The sequence below is a fragment of the Salmo trutta genome, chromosome 23 (assembly GCF_901001165.1).
Source record: "Salmo trutta chromosome 23, fSalTru1.1, whole genome shotgun sequence".
Taxonomy (NCBI): domain Eukaryota; kingdom Metazoa; phylum Chordata; class Actinopteri; order Salmoniformes; family Salmonidae; genus Salmo; species Salmo trutta.
Window position 1 is genome coordinate 1330264 of NC_042979.1, and position 26198 is coordinate 1356461.

The following is a 26198-nucleotide window of genomic DNA, read 5'->3' on the forward strand; positions in this document are numbered from 1 at the left end:
AATAATGTTATATGATGTACTGTTTTATCTTTTATGTAAGTCCCTTAACGCTGCCTTGGCATCAGCCAATGGGGATCCCTCATAAATACCAATACAAACATGTTGAAGGTAAACAGTTAAATAAATATTGACACCACACGTGAGAGGATGGTTGCACAATATTCCTGAGTAATTAAAATTACTTATGAGATAGTGAGAAATATAAATGTCGGCGAAATGAAAGATAATTTCCAAAAAGTTGTCAGAGGTGAAACCGTGTAACTTCTTTTTACATTGTTCAACAGGAACACCTATGTAAGAGGATGGTTACATGATTCATATGTGTGAACAAAGCCAAAGGGTGAAAAGTTCTCAGAGCAGACATGTCAGTGTTTCTATGTTATAGAAGGGTTATTTGGATATGAGTGTGTGTACCTTTTTTTCCTCAAATATCTCAACCCTGCAAGCACAGTGGATCTGGGCCGATTCCGGCTGAGAGTAGGGGCACTCGGCTGAGAGTCAGACTCGGCGCATGCACGGTCACCAGGTGTATAGTGTTTCCTCCGACACAATATGTTTTTTTGTGGATGGGTATAATTTGTATGTATAAAACGTATAATAGTAATATTTAAAATGACTAAATAAGGTAATTTTGTATACATTTATTTAAATTTGCATCGGGCCGCTTCTGGCGGGATTCTGGTTAGATGCCGGCAAAGTCGGCTGAATTCTGGTAGACTGAAACGGCCTGATGTACTTGGGCCGATTCTGGGCAATCATTCATTTTGATTCCGGGCCGAGTCCGAAACATGATTCTGGGCAGATTCCTCATTGCAAGCTGGGGAATATTTCAGCTGCTGTATGGTTTTTCAAACTTCATCCCATTATCATGTACACATTGACATCTACTACAATATGGCTCAATCATGCTTGTTTATACACCTTTGATTCACTTTTTTTTTGCTTTGTTAAGTAGGCCTAATGGCTTTCCCATTACCCAAGATACTGACCATTAAAGATGCAATATGCAGAAATCTCTCCGCCATTTCCTGGTTGCTAAAATGCTAATAGTTCATATAATTTAAATGTATGTGACAAAACAAGCAAGTATAGTGTAGATAAATATTGTACCATCTAAACCGCTGTGAAATATATTTTCCATAACCAAAAATGTTGTATTTTCAGCTGTTTGAAGCTCATGTACAAAACCGAAAGTAAAAGATGCAAAAATGAAACTTAAGACCAGGAAACATATAAAAAGCACACAGAACAGATATACCGCTTCTTAGACTTGCTTTCAATGAGAATGACAGAGTTTTATATTTGAATTTAGTGGGGTCACCCAAAAAGTTACAAATCACATCTATCTCAAGGGCTCTTGCTCCTGTTTATACAAGGGTGGCTTGTAAGACACACCTGCCAAGTTTGCTGTAACATCTGTGAAAACTAGAATGCTGGGAGGTTTTGTGAAACATGTTAATTAAGTGTCACGGGCTAATGCAGGAAATATCTATGCTCTAGGATTTCATCATAAGCAATGACCATCTGTTAGACATGCTATATTAATTCAATTAAACCAGTTAAATAAACGTTCTAGTGCATAAAGATCCTGTTGAGCCTATTTTCGTTACATTGTAGATAATGAATATACGCACCTTCTCACATACGGCCGTGGATTATTTCAATGGTCATTTTAACAGGACAGTTTCCCGATTAAGCGGGTTCGTGTGGCCACCCCCTGGAGGCTTCGTGTAGTTGCCCAGCGCAACCGCTGGGTTTGTAACCCGACACCCTGTGTTGCGGTGCCTTACGGTCGGTCACCCACAGAGAGGCTGTTTAAAAAGGAAAACGATGAGTGCTCCGCTCCTGACTCGGTAACCCCCTCAAGAACTAAACATTTTCTTTCTGATTCAACGTCCCTCATTACGGATCGGCATAAATGAATGAACCACGGGGAATATCGGAAGAAAGTCACCCTGGAAAGTTTCCTGTCAAACTGCTCTCTGGCTGACTACAGTCATTTATGCTGGTCTTGATAGGCAAATCAATAGAAGAGCTTTCCCTTGGAACTTTATTGCAAGCTTCTCAAATGTGTTAAAGGACAACCGGTGCTTTCTGTTCCCTTGCAAAGGAGTCACGCTGTGATTAACAGATCCGGTTTTTGACTGCCAGGACAAATGAATACAAATGAATCTAGGGATCCGAAGGAGAGATTGCAGAACCTCTCATCTCGACACAAAGTAAGTATTTCTATACTGGATGGTTTTCTGTGATGGAGTCACTCACACACTTGCATATGCAGCCTAATTGAAGTGGACCTGACTGATAGTTACGATGTGATTTTGAATGCAGATGTTCAGTTATCCTAGCCTATATACACTGAGTGTACAGAACATTAAGAACACCTTCCTACTATTGAGTTGCACCCCCTTTTGCCCTCAGAACAGCCTAAATTATTTCGGGGCATGGACTCTACAAGGTGTCGAAAGCGTTCCATAGGGATGCTGGCTCAAATTGGCTGAATGTCCTTTGGGTTGTGGACTATTCTTGATACACACAGGAAACTATTGAGTGTGAAAAACCCAGCAACATTGCAATTCTTGACACACTCAAACCCACCTACTACCATACCCGTACAAAGGCACGTCAATATTTTGTCTTGCCTATTCACACTCTGAATGGCACACACGATCCATGTCTCAAGGATTAAAAATACTTATTTAACCTGTCTCCTCCACTTTCACCTGGTCATTTGGCAGACGCTCTTATCCAGAGCATTTAGGATTAAGTGCCTTGGGCAGATCGACTGATTTGTCATTACATTTACATTTTAGTCATTTAGCAGACGCTCTTATCCAGAGCGACTTACAGTAGTGAATGCATACATTTCATACAATTTCATACATTTTTTTTCTGTGCTGGCCCCCCGTGGGAATCGAACCCACAACCCTGGTGTTGCAAACACCATGCTCTACCAACTGAGCTACAGGGAAGGCTGTATCTACTTGGCTTGGAGGTTCGAACTAGCGACCTTTCGTTTACTGGTCCAACCTTCTTGGTATGAATCCTACCTGCCGGCAGGCAATGGTCCAGCAGCCTGTCACAAACGATGTTAATTTGTGGCAGGTTTACAGTTGCCCAGAGTCTGAAATATCCTGAAGTTGTTTGTATTAAGCTCCAGAGAAAGTTACTGATTCAGTTGGAACAGGATCTACTTTGTAACCTTTTCGAATATGATGTTACAGTAGGCTAATTTAGGTCGAATATGATGTTACAATAGGCTAATTTAGGTCGAATATGATGTTACAATAGGCTAATTTAGGTCGAATATGCAGTCAAGCAAGGGTTTTAGGAGAACACAGTTAAGGGCGACAGTGAGAAGAAGCCTATGCTAATATATGCCTACTGTGGGTTTTTTATTAATTAGAAAAATAACCTAAAATACATTTGCTATGTTATCTTTGGAATGCACGGCGCTCTCGTCAAAGCTGTAACTTTCTCAGCGCAAAGTGCGCGTACAATTATGCCTATTCAATTACCCCGGCGACTGAAAACGAACGTCTTTCGTCTAAAAGTGGCGGTATTTAGAAGGCCATGTGACATTCGTTTTCACTTAGCCGAAGCCTATAAAATGTTGACCATTCCAGGGACTAGTCGTAGTTTTTTTTTTTGCAACACTGTGAAGAGTTAAAGTGATAAGGTTTAATGGGTCGTTTTGGTCAAGGATGAACTGCATAATGAAGTACTAAAGATGGACCCGGATAATGACCGCACTCCACACTTAAACCAGCTGGAGTCGGCGGGTGAGTTGTGTGAACAGAACTCGCTCAGTCTTATCGAAGAGGGAGATTCTGTGAAGTGATTTGTCAACTTTTGAGTTCCATCTGTTTTTGGTTTTCCTCAGTCCATTATCCGTCTCCAAACAAGCAACTGGTTGTTATCAGTCTCTTTGAGGTTGTTTGTCAACTTTTCATTTTCATAAAGGAGGCTAAATAGGCTTTGATTTTTTCATAGGTCATACTATTCATATTTTATCAGATGACTTTCACTATCAAATAGCCTACCATTTTACCATTTCGTATATGAAAGGAATATCCCAAAATCTTATTACCCTCAATGAATGAAGTCTGTTAATCAATAAAAGGAAGAGGGAAGGAAGGGAAGAGCAAGGAAGTAGATCAAGGAATGTATAATTAAACTACACCACCTTGTTTCACTGGTGTCTACAGTGGCTTTGTTGTTCATCTGATGACAATAAACAGCATAACCTATTTAGCTAACAATATTGGCAAAAATATATTCAGCATATTATCAAAGTTCAATCAAATGTGTATATGTGTTGAGACCAGATGGATAGCCCTCTCTCAGAGAGAGGGGGGGAGAGAGAGAAATACATATAGAAAGAGAGAAAAATACAGATTGGAAAAAGAGAGGACAGAGATAGATGGTGGAGGTAATAAAGGACCGAGAGTGTGAGGATAGGGACCGAGGTCAGTGGAACCACTAAGGTCGAAGGCATGCAGAAAAGTAGAGGAAGAGGAGCCCTACACACTGACTACAAAATGAGAAACAGAGCTTTAGTATAATGGCATTTTTAAGTCAGACAGGCTGCCTGGTATATTGATTGTAATGGTCACTCAGAAGCTCCAGGCATCATTGAGGTTTCAACATCTGAACAGTTGGGCGCTTTGGCATGACTTAAGGATGTCAAAGGGGTAATAAATAATAGACCATTTCCGATTGTGGATTTGTGCATCTCTTACATAAGGGAAGATGTAGAGAGTTTGTCATGTTGTTATTGTAAAAGAGAACGTGTTCTCAATGACTTACCTGATTAAAAAAAGGCAAAATCAAAACAAGTATGCCAAACAATTTACATTTGACATTTGTTATTTAGCAGCCACTCTTATCCAGAGCAACTTACAGTTAGTACATTCATCTTAAGATAGCTAGGTAGGACAACCACATATCACAGGCACATACAGTAGAGAAATGTTTTCCTCAATATCGTAGCTATAAGTAGAGTCAGAGGTGGGGGGGGGGGGGGGGTGACGACGAGGATTATTTAAGATACTGTTTGAAGAGGTAGAGTTTCAAGCTGGTTCCACCATTGGGACAGGGTGGGAGGGTCAAGAGACCTGAGGTGGTAGAACGGAGTGCTCAGGTTGGGGTGTAGGGAGGGACAGTGTCTCTTGCTGTTCCGTAGGTAAGCACCATGGTCTTGTAGTGGATGCGAGCTTCGACTGGAAGCCAGTGGAGTGTCATGAGAGAACTTGGGAAGGTTGAAAACCTCGCGGGCTGCAGCGTTCTGGATAAGTTGCAGGAGTTTGATTTAAACAAGTGGGGAGCCCAACCAACAGCGAGTTGCAGTAATCCAGATGGGAGAGGACAAGTGCCTGGATTAGAACCTGTGCCGCTTCCTGTGTGAGGTAGGGTCGTACTCTACCAATGTTGTAGAGAATGAACCTGCAGGAGTGGGTCACTGCTTTGATGTTTGCAGAAAACGACAGGGTGTTGTCCAGGGTCACGCTAAGGTTCTTTTCATTCTGGGAGGGCAACACTGAGGAGTTGTCTACCAGGGTGGAGAGGTCTTTGAGAGGGCAGGTCTTCCTACTCAACTATATACTTTTGCTCACTGGGAGACAACCAACGGTTCTTGCAGAGCTGGTCTAACAGAAACAGTAGATCCATGAAGTGAGTTCTGACTGAGGGTTGCGGAGGTTGTGCTGGCTAGTATTTGATGCTTTCTTGTTCTTTTGGCCCTGTATTTTGAAGACTCAGCTTGCTTGCAAATCTCGCAGCTGTAAAGTCATCCCTGGTGTTGCAGTGTGAAACCGCCAAAGACAGGATATATGCAGATGTCAGACGTATTTACACTGTATGCCGAAGCTGTCTCCTGTAGGTTCAGCTTTACATTTACAGGAGACCACGGAGCTCCAACGACCTGTCACACAGCTCCGTCTGAACTAAACCACCAAGGCTGCAACTTTTGCCTATTAAAAAGCAGTGTTGTTTCCAAACGAATAGAATCCAATTGTCCAGCAAACCCACATAACCCAGACCTGCCACAGAGCCCATCTTACAAGCATCAGTATCTCCTCTAACCAAACCACCTTTAGGATACAGATTTTGCCAGCCCAGTAGGTAGACTTTAGTCTGTAAAAACAGTGCAACTGTAAAAATACTGTTAATTTCAAGCACACTTAGTTGACTCAACATTAAGTCTGGTTCACATACATGTAAACCGACTGACAGAATGAAACTCACTTCCAGCGGATCCCTGCCCAGCTGATAAGAGACAATCTGAGACCACAACCAGCTGCTTGTCATGAGACACACACACACACACACACTCACACACTCACACACTCACACACCTCTCAGAGACTACAACCAGCTGTTAGAGTGGTGTCGGGTTGGTGATGATGGCACTCTGCTGCGTTACTTACTGTGAGATCAGACAGTGGTTTCAGAGCATTCTCTGGTTCTCCGGGTTGTTATTTGGTAATGCAGAATGACTGTGTGTGTGTGGGGGGGGGGGGGGGGGGGGGGAGTTGAGTGGACTAGTGATCCATTTATTAAGGTGGCCAATGATTTCGAGTTTGTATGTAGGCAGCAGCCTCTCTGTGTTAGTGATGGCTGTTTAACAGTCTGATGGCCATGAGATAGAAGCTGTTTTTCAGTCTCTTGGGCCCAGTGTTGTTGCACCTGTACTGACCTCACCTTCTGGAGCTACCAGTCCACCTGTCATTCACTCACCTCACCCCTCTTGGGACACCAAACTGAAATAGAAAACAGACTGAAACAGGGAGAGACTACCTGGACCCATTAAGAAATGCTTATTGTAGCTTTCCATTGCTAAATATTTTTGAAGGTTTTCCATCGCGTGGCCTAGTGAACACGATCCTGGTCAGCCCCTGTAGTGTGGTGAGAGGGACATGTTCACTGGAGGCTGCTGCTGCTGCTGGGTGTTAGAGACTAAGCTACCTTTTAACGTGAAATAGTTCTGCAGAGAACTTTATTGCAATTCTTTATTATGATGGAGAGTTATTAAATGACAGGCTGTGATTGGGTTGTTGTTGTTTTGGGGTATGTTCTGACCCAGATTTAAGCTTTTTATTTCACCTGACGTCACCATAATGCAGCAACACTCATAAGTCTTTCTCATGTCATGCTCATACATCCCATCTGCAAATTCAACTTACCATTGATATCAACTACAATGATATAAAGTGAAGTATAGTGTCTCGTGAAAGGTAATTCTTTCAATACAATAAAAAATGCATTTTGGGCCTTAAGTTGTTTAGCGAGCCAACCTAGCTGTAACATTAATTGCTGTAGAGTGTTTCTAACCAGCCTCTCCTTTCTTCCTCACAGGAGAGTCCTATTGCTCTGTACAGTTTTATATTGTACTTGTTACCTGGGACTTGCACAAGTACACTCTGAAGGTAAGACATTACTTCCTTCTGGCATTCATTTCTTTTCTTTTCCACCCTGGTTTCACAGTGCCTATTTAATAGCGGAAAAGCAGTGAAACAGCTTGGATTGGAGTTATATTGTGCTCATAGCGCAAGCCTGTAAACATGCTGTATGGGATTTGGATGTTTCCATGGCAATGTGTGTGTAGAGCTCAAACGGCTCATTAAGGTGTGATGGCTCTTGTGAGGTTTGCGGCTTTCCAAAGACACAAATTAACACAATTGACACAGAATTACAATAACTGCTCTGGTTCAAAATATATATATATATATGAGTAATGAGGCCCTGAACTCATCCATTATGTGGAATTGAATTAGAAGCGAAGAGGCATAGGCCATAGGGGCCAATTCCGACCCGAGTTAAAGGTGCGCAAATGGAACATAATTCCCTTCTGTACTTTTCTCTATGCGTATTATGACCTTGAACTTAAGCATGAGAATTGCCTGCTATTCACCCGCCATTTGTTCTGGGTGGAGATCTAAGAAATGAAGGTGTGGCGGACGTGTGTCTACAGATATGTCGTATTCAGACCTTGACTTAATTCCATTACCTTTACGTGCGAGGAGACCACAAATAAGGTCGCGTGAACATGCGGAAAAAGTGGAAAAAGCATGTACTTTATTTTTTCTGATAGAAATAACAGCATTCTCCATGCACTGTAATTTATAAATTGATAAGAGCTAGGTAAATGAGTAATTCATTTGGAGAGGGGGATTGAGAAGGATCCCTAGAGATGAATGTGAAACCAGTCATATGGAAGCAAACTGAAAATCAAATCAACATGACATGTATTAAGGCCCCCTTTCTACAGTTAAGTAGTCTATAAATAAATAAATATAATATATACATTTGCGTGGATGAAATTTGGAGACGCAAGCTATAGGATTCTGTAGGGCTGAACCTGTTTTTGCTCTTTTCTCCGTTATATTTTACATTTTGTATCATGTTAAATATTAGCCACTATTGGGAGCCACCGTCAGTAATACCCACATACATTTATAACTCACTCCAGTGTGCAAAAATTTGGGACATGTAGCCTATTTGAATCATTATGGAACCACACGTAGCAGGTTAAACATGGACCTTAGTGCACGGTTCACGACGACTGGACAGTTCCATGATTAGTGAGGATTAAGGTAGATTTATAGGGCTATTGTTCAACCCTTTATTGTACACTTTTTTCCACCTTCCAATATTTAATGGATTGAACTTGATTATGGCAACTTTCAGGATGAATCAAACCACTGTAGGCTCTCCAAACCTGTTTTTTTAAATGAATAATACATACTTTCCTTACCCCAAAATTTGCCTAATTAATCTACAAAATCAGAGTATTTTTTTATCTACCAGTTAGTGTTCAATCGGAGATGAATATGCACATATTTAGTTGGCTTTCTTTAGTTGATCCCTATATTCTGAACCTGTTTTTTTATGTATTCTAGTCTGTCGACAAATTTGAGTTAAAGGTACACCATTTTTAAAGGCTTAAGATAAATTTACTGAAAACCCTGAATTAAAACTCCACGAGAAAATCTGTTGGCCAGTAAGTGGGAGGGTTTTCAGCGGTTTAATTAAATGTATTGAGCGCGCACACCAAGCCTGCAAAGCCCGTTACGCACCTGCATAAGGTAAGTCTGAATACTAACTACTGAGAAGGGCGCAGGAAAGGCGTGCGTAGGAAAGGTGTACATTTCCTAAATCGGAGTCGGGCCCTATGGAGTTTGGCAGGGATACCATGTCTTAGAGCAGAGACACACCAATCAACTTAAACCAGTCAGTGGCAGTCCCATCGCCTGCAGTCCCCATGGTGTATTCCAGGGACCACCTGCTGGGTGGTTGCGAGCGGGGGCTGATTTTTCCTATTGAACATATTATTATTATTTTTACGTTTATTTGAACAGGCGCAATATACAACAAAACATAAGTCTCAGTAGACTTGATAAAAATGCGTTGTACTAGATTTAGCCAACAGCTAATTTCCATCTGCAGTCCCCAGGCAGGTGAACATATAAACAAAAAAAACATTTACGAGCAGACAACATACAGTTCTGAAATATATTTAAAAGAAAAGAATAGTACAAAAAACAGAGGTCAGGACATACAGATATGTTTCCACACAGAAGTCAAGACATTGCACATAATAATTATCGGACACATTGTTATTGGACCTATGAGTTGTAAAAACACATAGTAAAAAACAGTAACAAAAACAAACAGCAACAAAAAAAATTCACGAGTGGCTACAAACCTGCTGTTCTTTTAACCACTGTTTTAACTTTTGGTGTAAAAGCAGTGGTGTAAAGTACTTATGTAAAAATACTTTAAAGTAATACTTAATTAGTTTTTGGGGGTATCTGTACATTACTTTACTATTTATACTTCACTACGTTCCTAAAGAAAATAATATACTTTTTACTCCATACATTTTACCTGACACCCAAAAGTGTTAGTTACATTTTGAATGCTTAGCAGGACAGGAAATGGTCTAATTCACACACTTATGAAGGGAACATCCCTGGTCATCCCTACTGCCTCTGATCTGGTGGACTCTCTAAACACATGCCTGGTTTGTAAATTATGTCTGAGTGTTGGAGCCTGCCCCTGGCTAGCCATACATTTTTTTTTTTAAATGGTGTCGCTGGCTTTGCTTAATAGAAGGAATTTGAAATTATTTATACTTTTACTTTTGATACTTAAGTATATTTTAGCAATTACATTTACTTTTGATACTTAAGTATATTTAGAACCAAATATTTCTAGACTTTTATTCAAGTAGTATTTTACTGGGGGAATTTTACTTTTACTTTAGTAACTTTCTATTAAGATATCTATACTTTTACTCAAGTATGACAATTGGGTACTTTTTCCACCACTGTGTAAAAGCACTGACATTAGCCACACATTTTAAGTTTTCAGGAAGCTGGCTCCAGTGGTAAAAATGCAGATTGGGCGAAAGCTGTTCCACACACTGGAACTCTACAGTTTCCATTAATTGCTCCCCTAGTGTGTGACCATATAGATAGTAAAGTGGTAGTAGTCACTTCACTTGTTGTGGAGCAAGTCCATGTACACGTTTAAAAAGCAGTTGTACATTTGTAAATGTACAAAAACTTTCAAAACTTAAGAAATTGTGTTTCTTGAGAATTAAACAGTGGTGATAAGTATTCGTTTTTGATTAAAAAAAAAATTCAATACACGCTTGAACAGAGATTGCAATGATTTGTCGTTTTTCTTTCATGCAATAAGACATGTGAGAAAAATATCATAGCATGCGTATAAACCTTAGCAGCATTAGTGTTAAGACAGTTTCTTATCTAAATTTCACAGTATTGACCAACTTAGAAGTCAGTTTAGAGTGTAATACCACACCCATGCACTTATACTGAAGAAAAATATTAAACACAACATGCAACAATTTCACCAATTTTACTGAGTTACAGTTCATATAAGGTAAATCGGTCAATTGAAATACAATCAATAGGCCCTAATCTGTGGATTTCACATGACTGGGCAGGGGTGGGCCTGGGAGGGAGGGCATAGGCCTACCCACTTGGGAACCAGGCCCATCCACTGGTGAGCCAGGCCCAGCCAATGAGAATGAGTTTTATCTCCAAAAAAAGGGCATTATTGTAGACAGAAATCCTTTTTTTTATCTTGGCTAAGGAGAAATTATCACTAACAGGGATGTAAACAAATTTGGTCACAAAATTTGAGATAAATAAGCTTTTTGTGTGCATGGAACATTTCTGCTCATGAAACATGGGACCAACACTTTACATGCTGCGTTTATATTTTTGTTCAGATACAATTTATATATATATAAAATGTATACATACATACATTTTTTACATTTTAGCAGACGCTCTTATCCAGAGCGACTGCATACATTTCATACATTTTTTTTTCTGTGCTGGCCCCCCATGGGAATCGAACCCACAACCCTGGTGTTGCAAACACCATGCTCTACCAACTGAGCTACAGGGAAGGCTGTACATACATACATATATACATATATACATATAGTGTGGAATGTGATTGAGATTGCATCATATGTGCATCTGTTGGGACGGTATGCGAATTGGAGTGGGTCTAGGGTATTCGGGAGGATGCTGTTGATGTGAGTCATGACCAGCCTTTCAAAGCACTTCATGGCTACCGACATGAGTGCTACGGGGCGGTAATAATTTAGTCAGGTTACCTTCGCTTCCTTGGGCACAGGGACTATGGTGGTCTGCTTGAAACATGTAGGTATTACAAACTCGGTCAGGAAGAGGTTGAAAATGTCAGTGAAGACATTTGCCAACATTTGCCAGTTGGTCCGCGCATGCTTTGAGTACTTGTCCTGGTAATCCGTCTGGCCCCGCGGCTTTGTGAATGTTGACCTGTTTAACCTTTTGAGGATAGGGGGCAGTATTGAGAATTTTGGAAAAAATATGTTCCCATTTTTAACTGCCTCCTACACCAACTCAGAAGCTAGAATATGCATATTATTGTTCAGGTTTGGATAGAAAACACTCTGAATTTTCTAAAACTGTTTGAATGGTGTCTGTGAGTATAACAGAACTCCTATGGCAGGCAAAAACCTGACAAGGTTTCAAGCAGGAAGTACCCTGTCTGACAAGGAGTCGTGCGTCTTGCATCTTTTTATTGAAAATTAAGGATCTTAGCTGTAACGTGACAATTCCCAGGGCTCCAATAGGCTCTCAGAGCCCGGGAAATAACTGAAGGTTTACGAGGGAGCCTCAGGCTGAAATACATTATCACCTTTTGTAAGTGGCTGCTCAGAGGACCTTTGAATGAGGCGCGTGCACGAGTCGCTCCTGAGGAGAAATTTTATTCGGCTGTTTAGGCTCAATGCATACTCCCGGTCGGAATATTATCACTTATCTACGAGATAAATGGCATAAAAATTGGTTTTAAACAGCGGTTGACATGCTTCGAAGTACGGTAATGGAATATTTAGACATTTTTGTCACGCCAATGCGCCATGCGCGACACCGTGAAGAAGCATTCTGATAGTGTCTAGAACTCACGAACAAAACGTCGCTGTTTGGATATAACGATGGATTATTTGGGACCAAACCTACATTTGTTATTGAAGTAGAAGTCCTGGCAGTGTATTCTGACGAAGAACAAGCAAGGTAAGAACATTTTTCTTATAGGAAATGTGATTTTGGTGGAGGCTGACCTGGGTGGGTATCTAAATAGCTAGCCCTGTGATGCCGGGCTATGTACTTAGATTATTGCAAAATGTGCTTCATCCGAAAAGCTATTTTAAAATCGGACATATCGAGTGCATAGAGGAGTAATGTATCTATAATTCTTAAAATAATTGTTATGCTTTTTGTGAACGTTTATCGTGAGTAATTTAGCAAACTGTTAGTAAATTCCCCGGAAGTTTGCGGGGGTTATGCTTTTTCTGAACGTCACATGCTAATGTAAAAAGCTGGTTTTTGATATAAATATGAACTTGATTGAACAGACATGCATGTATTGTATAACACAATGTCCTAGGTGTGTCATCTGATGAAGATCATAAAAGGTTAGTGCTGCATTTAGCTGTGGTTTGGGTTTATGTGACATGATATGCTAGCTTGAAAAATGGGTGTCTGATTTTTTCTGGCTGGGCACTCTGCTGACATAATCTAATGTTTTGCTTTCGTTGTAAAGCCTTTTTGAAATCGGACAGTGGGGTTAGATTAACGAGATTCTTGTCTTTAAATAGCTGTAAAATAGTCATATGTTTGAGAAATTGAAGTAATAGTTTTTCTAACGATTCAAAAATCGCGCCACTGGATTTCAGTGGCTGTTACGTAGGTGGGACGAGTTCGTCCCACATGCGCCAGAGAGGTTAAAGGTCTTGCTCACATCGGCTACCGAGAGCGTTATCACACAGTCATTCAGAACAGCTGGTGCTCTCGTGCATGTTTCAGTGTTGCTTGCCTCGAAGCGAGCATAAAAGTAATTTAGCTCGTCTTGGGCAGCTCGCGTCTGGGTTTCCCTTTGTAGTCCGTAATAGTTTTCAAGCCCTGCCACATCGGACGAGCGTCAGAGCCAGTGTAGTAGGATTCAGTCTTAATCCGGTATTGACCCTTTGCTTGTTTGATGGTTTGTCTGAGGGCATAGCGGGATTTCTTATAAGGGTCTGGATTAGTGACCCGCTCCTTGAAAGCAGCAGCTCTAGCCTTTAGCTTGATGCGGATGTTTCCTGTAATCCATGGCTTCTGGTTGGGATATGTACGGTCACTGTGGGGACAACGTCGTCGATGCACTTATTGATGAAGCCGATGACTGAGGTGGTATACTCCTCAATGCCATTAAATGAATCCCAGAACATATTCCAGTCTGTGCTAGCAAAACAATCCTGTAGCGTAGCATCCACGTAATCTGACCACTTCCGTATTTCTGTGTGTGGTGTAAAGATGGTGTAGAGTTTTTTTTCCTCAGGTTGCACGTGACATCCTGGCAAAAATTTGGTAAAACTGATATAAGGTTGCCTGCATTAATGTCCCTGGCCACTAGGACCGCTGCTTCTGGATGAGCATTTTCTTGTTTGCTTATGGCCTTATAGAGTTGGTTGATTGCGGTCTTTGTGACAGCATTGGTCTGTGGTGGTAAATAGACGGCTACGAATAATATAGGTGAGAACTCTTGGTTGATAGTGTGGTCTTCAGCTTATCATAAGGTACTCTACCACAGGCAAACAATACCTTGAGACTTTATTAATATTAGACATCACGCACCAGCTGTTATTTACAAATAGACACCCCCCCACCCCTCGTCTTACCAGACGTAGCTTCTCTGTTCTGCTTTGCATGGAAAAACCCGCCAGCTCTATTTTATCCGTGTCGCCTCACAAGTCCTCAACTGGCAGCTTCATTAAATAGTACCCGCAAAACACCAGTCTCAACGTCAACAGTGAAGAGGCGACTCCGGGATGCTGGCCTTCTAGGCAGAGTTGCAAAGAAAAAGCCATATTGGGTACTATTTAACGAAGCTCCCCATTAAGGATTTGTGAGGTGTCTGTTTCTCAAACTAGACACTCTAATGTACTTGTCCTCTTGCTCAGTTGTACACCGGGGCCTCCCACTCCTCTTTCTATTCTGGTTAGAGCCAGTTTGCGCTGTTCTGTGAAGGGAGTAGTACACAGCGTTGTAAGAGATCATCAGTTTCTTGGCAATTTCTCGCATGGAATAGCCTTAATTTCTCAGAACAAGAATAGACTGATGAGTTTCAGAAGAAAGGTCTTTGTTTCCGGCCATTTTGAGCCTGTAAAAATTGAGCCGCAATTGCTGATTCTCCAGATCCTCAACTAGTCTAAAGAAGGCCAGTTTTATTGCTTCTTTAATCAGAACAACAGTTTTCAGCTGTGCTAACATCATTTCAAAAGGGTTTTCTAATGATCAATTATCCTTTTAAAATTATAAACTTGGACTAGCTAACACATCGTGCCATTGGAACACAGGAGTGATGCTTTCTGATAATGGGCCTCTGTACGCTGTGGCAGAACAGGGGGTTGGGTCAAAACGTTTACACAGATCAGACACGGACAGAGTAGGATTAGCTCAGTTTCAAAGGTGTTTATTAAAATAATAGTTCAAAAGAAAAGGTCTCCCCCATGAGACCCTCTCCGGGATACCGTCTTCTGGGCTCCGGGGCTTGCTGAATCCTGTGGGAATCAAAAACGGAGCTCATTTCTGTTACCTCTGCAACCATTCCCAACTATACAAGAGTCCTTTCTTCCCCCAGTCTCTTCCCTGTGTGCTGCCCTTCTGGCAGCTTTATGGGACTTGTACTGCCGGTGAGCAATCAGCCCTTGATTACTCACCAACTCGCAATCAGCCCCAATTAGTCCTGGCCCGAGAGCCCGTCAAGACCTGGCACGTCCAGAAGATGGAGCCATCGCCTCGTGATGTATACTCCGTCTGTCACCAGGCCTCGACGAGTCTCCCCCTGGTGGCTGACCTGCTGTACGCCACAATGCCTATGTAGATATTCCATAAAGAATCTGCCGTTTCCAGCTACATTTTACATTTACAACATTAACAATGTCTAAACTGTATTTCTGATCAATTTGATGTTATTTTAATGGACAAAAATATGCTTTTCTTTCAAAAACAAGGACATTTCTAAGTGACCCCAAACCTTTGAACGGTAGTGTATACAGTACACCAATGATATTGAATGACATTTGTGGAAATAAAGTTTTTGTAATACCAATAATTTCCAGAATATATTTATTCTTGAATTCAATTTGTTCACACTTAATCACATTCTTTACAAATGTCAAAATTCTACCTCCCCTCTCATGAGCTCTATCTTGTCCCGTGTGGCTCAGTTGGTAGAGCATGGCGTTTGCAACGCCAGGGTGGTGGGTTCGATTCCCACGGGGGACCAGTATGGAAAAAAATATATATATAAAATGTATGCATTCACTACTGTAAGTCGCTCTGGATAAGAGCGTCTACTAAAATGTTAAATGTAAATGTCATAATAAGACATTTAAAAAGATGGCGCAGGAGGGGATGGCTGCTGTCTTATTGGCTCTTAACCAACCATGCTATTTTGTTTCTTTTTTTGTGTTGTTCGTAACTTGTTTTGTACATAATGCTGCTGCTACCATCTCTTATGACCGAAAAGAGCTTCTGGACATCAGAACGGCGATTACTCACCTCAGATTAGACAAAGAGTTTTTCTTCAATGAGTCGGACGGGAGGGATATACTACAGACACCCGACTAGGCCCAGATCCCCGTCATTCGCAGGAGAAGGAAACAGAGATTTAGTGGAATAACATCAGGGTGCCTTGTGAGGATCAAACGACTAGTGGCTAATCTGCCTTTGCCTTCCATCCTGCTAGCTAACGTTCAGTCGCTGGAAAATAAATGGGACAAACTGAAAGCATGTATATCCTATCAACGGGACATTAAAACTGTAATATCTTATGTTTCACCGAGTCGTGGCTGAACGCCGACAGAGAAGGCTGCCTCGCTTCGCGTTCTTTGGAAACTATGCAGAATTTTGTTTTTTTTATGTATTATTTCTTACACTGTTGCCCCAGGAAATCTTAAGTCTTACTACATACAGCCTGGAGGAATTATTGGATATAAGAGCAACGTCAACTTACCAACATTATGACCAGGAATACAACCTTCCCGAAGCGGATCCTCTGTTTGGTCCACCACCCAGGACAATGGATCAGATCCCAGCAGGCGACCCAAAACAACGGCGCCGAAGAAGGGGTAGACGGAGCGGTCTTCTGGCCAGGCTCCGTAGACGGGCACATCGCCCACCGCTCCTGAGTATACTACTTGCCAATGTCCAGTTTCTTGACAACAAGGTAGACGAAATCCGAGCAAGGGTTGCCTTCCAGAGAGACATCAGAGATTGTAACGTTCTCTGTTTCACGGAAACATGGCTCACTCGGAATACGTTATCAGAGTCGGTACAGCCACCTGGTTTCTTCACGCATCACGCCAACAGAAACAAACATCTCTCTGGTAAGAAGAAGGGCGGGGGTGTATGGCTTATGATTAACGAGTCGTGGTGTGATCATAACAACATACTTGAACTCAAGTCCTTTTGTTCACCTGACCTAGAAGTCCTTACAATCAAATGCCGACCGCATTATCTACCAAGAGAATTCTCTTCGATTATAATCACAGTCGTGTATATCCCCCCCAAGCAGACACCTCGACAGCCCTAAAAGAACTTCTTTGGACTCTATGTAAACTGGAAACCACATATCCTGAGGCTGCATTTATTGTAGCTGGGGATTTTAGCAAAGCCAATCTGAAAACAAGGCTCCCTACATTTTATCAGCCAATCAAATGCACGATCCAGGCTGGCAGCATTCTGGATCATTGCTACTCTAAATTCCGTGGTGCATACAAAGCCCTCCCTCACCCTCCATTCCTTTGTTGTTGTGAAGTTCTTAGATTACTTGTTAGATATTACTGCATGGTTGGAACTAGAAGCACAAGCATTTCGCTACACTCGCATTAACATCTGCTAACCATGTGTATGTGACCAATAAAATTTGATTTGATTTGAAGCTGGCGGTTTATACACTCGATCGGCAGGATAGAACAGAAGCCTCTGGTAAGACACGGGGCAGGGCCCTATGCATATATGTAAACAACAGCTGGTGCACGGTATCTAAGGAAGTCTCGAGTATCATGATAAGCTGTAGACCACACTATCTACCTAGAGTTTTCATCTGTATTTTTCGTAGCTGTCTACATACCACCACAGACCGATGCTGGCACTAAAACTGCACTCAATGAGCTGTATACTGCCATAAGCAAACAGGAAAACGCTCATCCAGAGGCGGTGCTCCAAGTGGCTGGAGACTTTAACCTCTCTAGGGTATGTGGGATGAAATCGTCCTACCTACTCAACAGCCAGTGGAATCCCGTGGCGCGTTATTCAAATACCTTAGAAATGCTATTACTTCAATTTCTCAAACATATGACTATTTTACACCATTTTAAAGACAAGACTCTCGTTAATCTAACCACACTGTCCGATTTCAAAAAGGCTTTACAACGAAAGCAAACATTAGATTATGTCAGCAGAGTACCCAGCCAGAAATAATCAGACACCCATTTTTCAAGCTAGCATATAATGTCACATAAATCCAAACCACAGCTAAATGCAGCACTAACCTTTGATCTTCATCAGATGACACCCCTAGGACATTATGTTATACAATACATGCATGTTTTGTTCAATCAAGTTCATATTTATATCAAAAACCAGCTTTTTACATTAGCATGTGACGTTCAGAACCAGCATACCCCCCCGCAAACTTCCGGTGAATTTACTAAATTACTCACGATAAACGTTCACAAAAAACATAACAATTATTTTAAGAATTATAGATACAGAACTCATTTATGCAATCGCTATGTCCGATTTTAAAATAGCTTTTCGGCAAAAGCACATGTTGCAATAATCTGAGTAGATAGCTTGCCATCACGGGCTAGCTATTTTGAACCCCACCAAGTTTGGCCCTCACCAAACTCAGATTTACTATAATAAAAATTGGATTACCTTTGCTGTTCTTCGTCAGAATGCACTCCCAGGACTTCTACTTCAATAACAAATGTTGGTTTGGTTCAAAATCATCCATAGTTATGTTCAAATATCCTCTGTTTTGTTCGTGCGTTCAAGACACTATCCGAAGGGTGACGAAGGGTGACGCGCCCGACGCGTTTCGTGACAATTTTTTTTGAAATATTCCATTACCATACTTCGAAGCATGTCAACCACTGTTTAAAATCAATTTTTATGCGATTTTTCTCGTAAAAAAGTGATAATATTCCGACTGGGAAACCCTGTTTTCATTCAAAGACGAAAAAAATAAAAAACATGGTGTCGCCTCGTGCACGCGCCCCAGTCTCATTGTTTTCTGATCGACCACTATCCAAATGCGCTACTGTTTTTCAGCCAGGGGCTACAAAGGCATCATTCACCGTTTTGCCGCCTTCTGAGAGCCTATGGGAGCCGTAGGAAGTGTCACGTTACAGCAGAGATCCTCAGTTTTCAATAAAGAGAGTGTAGAAGCCCAAGAAATGGTCAGAGAGGGCACTTCCTGTAAGGAATCTTCTCAGGTTTTTGCCTGCCATATGAGTTCTGTTATATTCACAGACACCATTCAAACAGTTTTAGAAACTTTAGGATGTTTTCTATCCAAAGCCAATAATTATATGCATATTCTAGTTTCTGGGCAGTAGTAATAACCAGATTAAATCGGGTACGTTTTTTATCCGGCCGTGCAAATACTGCCCCCTATCCCCAACAGGTTAATGCAGGGAAACTTATATCAGTTTTACCTAATTTCTATCAGCATGTTAAATGTCTAACCAGAGGGAGAAAAAAACTATAGACCACCTTTACTCCACACACAGAGATGCGTACAAAGCTCTCCCTCGCCCTCCATTTGGAAAAACTGACTGTAATTCTATCCTCCTGATTCTTGCTTACAAGCAAAAATGTAAGCAGGGAGCACCAGTGACTCGGTCTATAAAAAGTGGTCAGATGAAGCAGATGCTAAACTACAGGACTGTTTTGCTAGCACAGACTGGAATATGTTCCTGGATTCTTCCGATGGCATTGAGGAGTACACCACATCAGTCACTGGCTTTATCAATAAGTGCATTGAGGACGTCGTCCCCACAGGGACTGTACGTACATACCCCAACCAGAAGCCATGGATTACAGGTAACATTCGCACTGAGCTAAAGGGTAGAGCTGCCGCTTTCAAGGAGCGGGACTCTAACTCGGAAGCAAATAAGAAATCTCTCTCTGCCCTCCGACAAACCATCAAACAGGCAAAGCAACAATACAGGACTAAGATCGAATCGTACTACACCGGCACAGCTGAGAGCTGCCCAGTGACACGAGCCTACCAGACGAGCAAAATAACTTATATTCTCGCCTCGAGGCAAGAAACACTGAAACATGCATGAGAGCATCAGCTGTTCCGGGCGACTGTGTGATCACGCTCTCCGCAGCCGATGTGAGTAAGACCTTTAAACAGGTCACCATTCACAAGGCTGCAGGGCCAGACGGATTACGAGGACGTGTACTCCGAGCATGCGCTGACCAACTGGCAAGTGTCTTCACTGACATTTTCAACCTCTCCCTGACTGAGTCTGTAATACCAACATGTTTCAAGCAAGAACACTAAGGTAACCTAACTAGATGACTACCGACCCGTAGCACTCACGTCTGTAGCCATTATCTACCAAGAGAATTCTCTTTGATTATAATCACAGCCGTGTATATCCCCCCAAGCAGACACCTCGACGGCCCTGAAAGAACTTCATTGGTGTCACGATCGTCATAATGAGCAGACCAAGGCGCAGCGTGAGTTGAGTTCCACATACTTTATTACACAGTGAAACTACCAAAAACAATAAACATAACACGAACGTGAAAGCCGCAGTGCACAAAACACTAACACAAACAATATCCCACATAAGCAGGTGGGAACAGGGACACCTTAAGTATGATCCCCAATTAGAGACAACGATAATCAGCTGCCTCTAATTGGGAACCATACTCAATCCAAACATAGAAATGAATCGACGAGAAAACCCCCTAGTCAAGCCCTGACCTACAACACCATAGAGAACGGTTCTCTATGGTCAGGGCGTGACAGTACCCCCCCCCCCCAAAAGGTGCGGACTCCGGCCGGCAATACCTGAAACCAAATGGGGAGGGTGGGGGGGTGACTAGTGTCGGTGGCGGCTCCGGGGAAATGGTACAGGACGTACCAGACTGGGGAGGTGCACTGGAGGCTTGGTGCGTGGAGCCGGCGCAGATGGCACGCTCTTCAGCACACCTGCGCTGCAGCATACTCCTAGCCAACATCCGATATCCAACATCCATACTCCTAGCCACCTCCGATATCCCTCCTCACACTGCTCCATCGACTCCCAGGCAGGCTCTGGCTCTCTCCTTGGCTCGGTCGACCACCCCTCGTGCCCCCCCCAAATAAATCTTGGGGTTTCTGTGGCCGCGGTCCCCGGTGTCGTCGCTGTCCTTTCTGAGTCCTCTGCGACTCCCGCCAAGGAAGGGTCTCGCATCCACTCATGATCTCCTCCCAGGTCCAAAAGTCCTTTACCTCCATCACACGCTGCTTGGTCCTTGCTTGGTGGGATATTCTGTCACGAACGTTATGATGAGCGGACCATATCATGTGTATATAAATCAAATCAAATCAAATCAAATTTATTTATATAGCCCTTCGTACATCAGCTGAAATCTCAAAGTGCTGTACAGAAACCCAGCCTAAAACCCCAAACAGCAAGCAATGCATGTGAAAGAAGCACGGTGTCTGGGAAAAACTCCTTAGGAAAAACTCCTGAGAAAGGCCAAAAACCTAGGAAGAAACCTAGAGAGGAACCAGGCTATGAGGGGTGGCCAGTCCTCTTCTGGCTGTGCCGGGTGGATATTATAACAGAACATGGTCAAGATGTTAAAATGTTCGTAAATGACCAGCATGGTCAAATAATAATAATCATAGTAGTTGTCGAGGGTGCAACAAGCACGTCCGGTGAACAGGTCAGGGTTCCGTAGCCGCAGGCAGAACAGTTGAAACTGGAGCAGCAGCATGGCCAGGTGGACTGGGGACAGCAAGGAGTCATCATGCCAGGTAGTCCTGAGGCATGGTCCTAGGGCTCAGGTCCTCCGAGAGAAAGAAAGAAAGAAAGAGAGAATTAGAGAGAGCATATTTACATTCACACAGGACACCGAATAAGACAAGAGAATACTCCAGATGTAACAGACTGACCCTAGCCCCCCGACACATAAACTACTGCAGCATAAATACTGGAGGCTGAGACAGGAGGGATCAGAAGACACTGTGGCCCCATCCGATGATACCCCCGGACAGGGCCAAACAGGCAGGATATAACCCCACCCACTTTGCCAAAGCACAGCCCCCACACCACTAGAGGGATATCTACAACCACCAACTTACCGTCCGAAGACAAGGCCGAGTATAGCCCACAAAGATCTCCGCCACGGCACAACCCAAGGGTTGTGCCGTATACTGTACTCTATACCATCTACTGCATCTTGCCTATGCCGCACGGCCATCACTCATCCATATATTTATTTGTACATATTCTTATTCATTCCTTTACACTTGTGTGTATAAGGTAGTTGTTGTGAAATTGTTAGATTACTTGTTAGATATTACTGCACGGTCTGAACTAGAAGCACAAGCATTTCGCAACACTCGCATTAACATCTGCTAACCATGTGTATGCTACCAATAACATTTGATTTGATTTGGCGTTGTGTGGGTGAGCGGCTGTGAACATAGTGCCCCATGGTGGTGGTGGGGTTATGATATGGGCAGGCATAAGGTATGGACAAAGAAAAAAATAGCATTTTATCGATGGCAATTTGAATGCAAAGAGATACCGTGACGAGCTCCTGATATCGTGTCATTCATCACCTCATGTTTCAGCATGATAGTGCACGGCCCCATGTTGCAAGGATCTGTACAACAATTCCTAGAAGCTGAAAATGTCGTGCAGCATGAGGTAAATGGTGGTCACAATAGATACTGATTGGTTTTCTGATCCACGCCACTACCTTTTTTTAAAGGTATCTGTATTCCCAGTCATGTGAAATCCATTGATTAGGGCCAGATTAATTTATTTCAATTTACTTATTTCCCTATATGAACTGTAAAATCTTAGAAATTGATGAATGTTGCGTTGTATATATATTTTCAGTATAAATTACACTGTTATTCAATATAAAATGTATTGGCTATATACAGTGCATTCGGAAAGTATTCAGACTGCTTGACTTTTTCCACATTTTGTTAAGTTACAGCCTTAATCAAAAATGTATTTAAAAAATAATGAAGATGCGAAAACAGGTTTAGATTTTTTTGCACATTTAAAAAAAAAACTCAAACAGAGATACCTGATTTACAGTATTCAGACCCTTTGCTATGAGACTTGAAATTCAGCTCAGGTGCATCCTGTTTCCATTTATCATCCTTGAGATGTTTCTACAACTTGATTGGAGTCCACCTGTCATAAATTCAATTGATTGGACATGATTTGGAAAGGCACACACCAACTATATAAGGTCCCACAGTTGACAGTGCATGTCAGAACAATAACCAAGCCATGAGTTGGAAGGAATTGTTCGTAGTGCTCCAAGACAGGATTGTGTTGAGGCACAGATCTGAGGAAGGGTACCTAAACATTTCTGCAGCATTGAATGTCCCCAAGATCACAGTGGCCTCCATCATTATTAAATGGAAGATGTTTGGAACCACCAAGAGTCTTCCTAGAGCTGGCCACCTGGCCAAACTGAGAAATTGGGGGAGAAGGGCCTTGGTCAGGGAGGTGACTGGGTGTATTGACACACCATCCAAAGAGTAATTAATAACATCACCATGCTCAAAAGGACATTCAATTTCAACTTTATTTTTTTTCTTCTTTTTTACGCATTTACCAAGAAGTGCCCTTCTTTTCGAGGGACTGGAAAACCTCCCTGGTCTTTCTGGTTAAATCTGTTTGAAATTCACTGCTCAATTGAAGGATCTTACAGATAATTGTATGTGTGGGCTACAGAGATGAGGCAGTCATTCAAAATCATGTTAAACATTATTATTGCACAAAGAGTGAGTCCATGCTACTTATTAAGTGACTTGTTAAGCACATTTTTACTCCTGAACTTATTTAGGCTTGCCATAACAAAGGGGTTGAATATGATCGACTCTGAGATATTAATTAGGAGTCCTCCAATCCTCTAAATGTAATTATTGGTCACGTCATTGGAAAAAATATTTTTCAATATACTGTATGCCTACCATAGGCGGAATGAGTCTCACTAGTGTTGAGTAATGTGCTGTTAAAAATGGTGTTAAAAATTGTGTTTATTTATTTATTTAAAGAGCGTATTGATGTTAGAAGCAAAAGCCTACAATTATTTTAGCACCGTTTCGTGCTGCTCTGAGGCAAGCTTGGGGACTGGTCTTGATAAATCAATGAGATTTTTATTTTCACTTAATCTCCGTTTGTGTATTGGTTAGACAATAATTAGAAAATTGGGGTACAGAAATGTTATGCTCTTAGTGTAACCTTTAATTAACTAGGCAACTCAGTTAAGAACAAAATTCTTATTTACAAGGACAGCCTAATCCTTCCTCCCATTGTACAGCACTATATTTTCCATTCCATCCTAATGGTAACCATGAGGGTTTAGTTTTTCTCTGAATAGAAACACTATCATATTAATCAAATTAATTAAGCCACATTCCTTAATCAATCCCATATACTATGTTATTACAAAAAGGTTTTAAATTCTCTGTTAATGCCAATGCGGAAGACTATCAAATGCTTCTCATTGATTCCCTCTGGTGGTCAAACTAGCAATAACTTGCATTATCAGGAAAAAATGGCTGACAAATAGATAACGTGCCACAGAATGCTGCAGCAGCCCGCAAGGTGTGCCGCAGTATGATGCAACTTTTAAAGGAGGAACCACTGTATGTAGCAAAATTTGAAATTGTGCTTTTTACATTGGATAATAGAGACTCAGAGATAGAAAATGGTATATTATATCCTACAGTTGAGGAACAATAGGAAAGTAATTCTGCTTTGAAAGTTGCTAAACTTGTAACCTCACTTTTGAGAAAATGGCCCTTAAATGTTTTGGTAAACCTACTGGAGAGCTCTTCTTTGTTAACACCCTCTTAAGTCTTAGCCCCTCACATCTCTTTAAGGATTCATATGTGAGGCCATGTACTAAACAACCAAAGATTTAAAGGCTGGTTTATACTACGTCTATTGACAGTTGTTGCAGTGACTTGTTGTTGTTTTTGTTATGAAAAAGTATAAACACAAAATCTACAGCCAGCATGACGTCAGCAGCCTGGTGGTCCAAAATAGCATAACTAGTGTATTTTAATACCAATAAACCCACCTGTGTAAAAATGAATTTAGTATATGTCAATCCTAGAAAACCAGGCAACTAAAAGCATATTTCTAAACAACGTTTTGGTTAGTTTCTAGCTTGCTAGCTAATGTTAAGTTAGCTGGCTAGCCAGTTCAAATAATGGCCATATCATATAGCTGACAACATCTTCACTCATGTCTTCATTATTACAGGAAAATAAACGTAAGCATTTACAAGTTAAGGGCGAGCCAATTACAGAAAATAGTTTACGGTTGTGAGTGTGATGAAATAAAAGCAGGGCATTCTACCGGAGAATTTTAGAACTTGCACAATGTCTCGTTGGCTTAACGTTATATCCTAATTTGACTTTGGTGCAGCTCATGTTCTTCACATTACCGTCTCTGGTAAACACATACTATATTAACTCAAATAAAAGTTTATTTGTCACATGCACAGGATACAGAAGGTGTATTGAAATGGTTACTTGCATAGTGGAGACTTTTGTTTAGATATGTAGCTAGTTAGCTAGCTAAACAATGAACCATAATCCCACCTCATAACTACCCTGCATCAATCTGCAGGTAGCTAACCAAACAACCAGGTTCAGTGTTAGCCAGCTAGGTAACATTTAGCTATAACTAGCAATGCAAATGGCTCTGAGATACAAATAATATTACTACACAGATCATACACGTAACGTTAGATAGCTAGCTAACATTACGATTTAACTTTAAAATAAAATTACTTTCTGACAGAATTTATAAATGTATAATATCTGAAAATGTAGAAAGCTGGAGTATCTTACCCGTATACATAGATGGACGCTTCTCCCTCTCAGTCATGGATGCCATGGTTGCCCTTAGTTTGAAGATATAATCCGGAGACAGGTGTTTTGTACAACAGCCTCCTGTGTGTTCTCGTTTAGAATCCCTCTGCACATTTGCAATCGAACGGCAGAATTTTCTCCATGTCCTCAGCTATCATACTCTAATTCCACCGTCCTTTCCACTGATTTCAAAACGCGGTCCTTCTGAAAGTGGCGTTAGAAAGGTTTCAAAAAAGCATCATTAGAAAGTTTTACCTACACATACTGACCAGCTCATGTTATAGACAGAAGCGTGCTACGTGGCAGACCAATTCAAACTCATCTCTCGGCATGTCCAGCCCACCCATTATCTCAGCCAATCATGGCTAGCGGGAAGGTTCCATCTTTTTCCGTGGGTAAACCAACTAGACATTGTAATAAATAAATGTTTTCATATTTACAGATGGCAGTCAATTTTGTTATTAAGGCACATGAAT

At 41.6% G+C, this 26198-nt stretch overlaps 1 protein-coding gene across 1 annotated transcript in view; it reads left to right on the forward strand.

The window, feature by feature from the left end:
• Positions 1–1661: 1661 nt before the first annotated feature.
• The window catches only part of col27a1a (collagen, type XXVII, alpha 1a), a 292078-nt gene continuing 267541 nt past the window's right edge, over positions 1662–26198 (forward strand). Inside the window, exons 1-2 of the mRNA XM_029708455.1 lie at positions 1662–2219; positions 7357–7427. Of these exons, the coding sequence (XP_029564315.1) occupies positions 2167–2219; positions 7357–7427 (124 nt within the window). The 5' untranslated portion in view covers positions 1662–2166. The remainder of the gene's footprint in view (positions 2220–7356; positions 7428–26198) is intronic.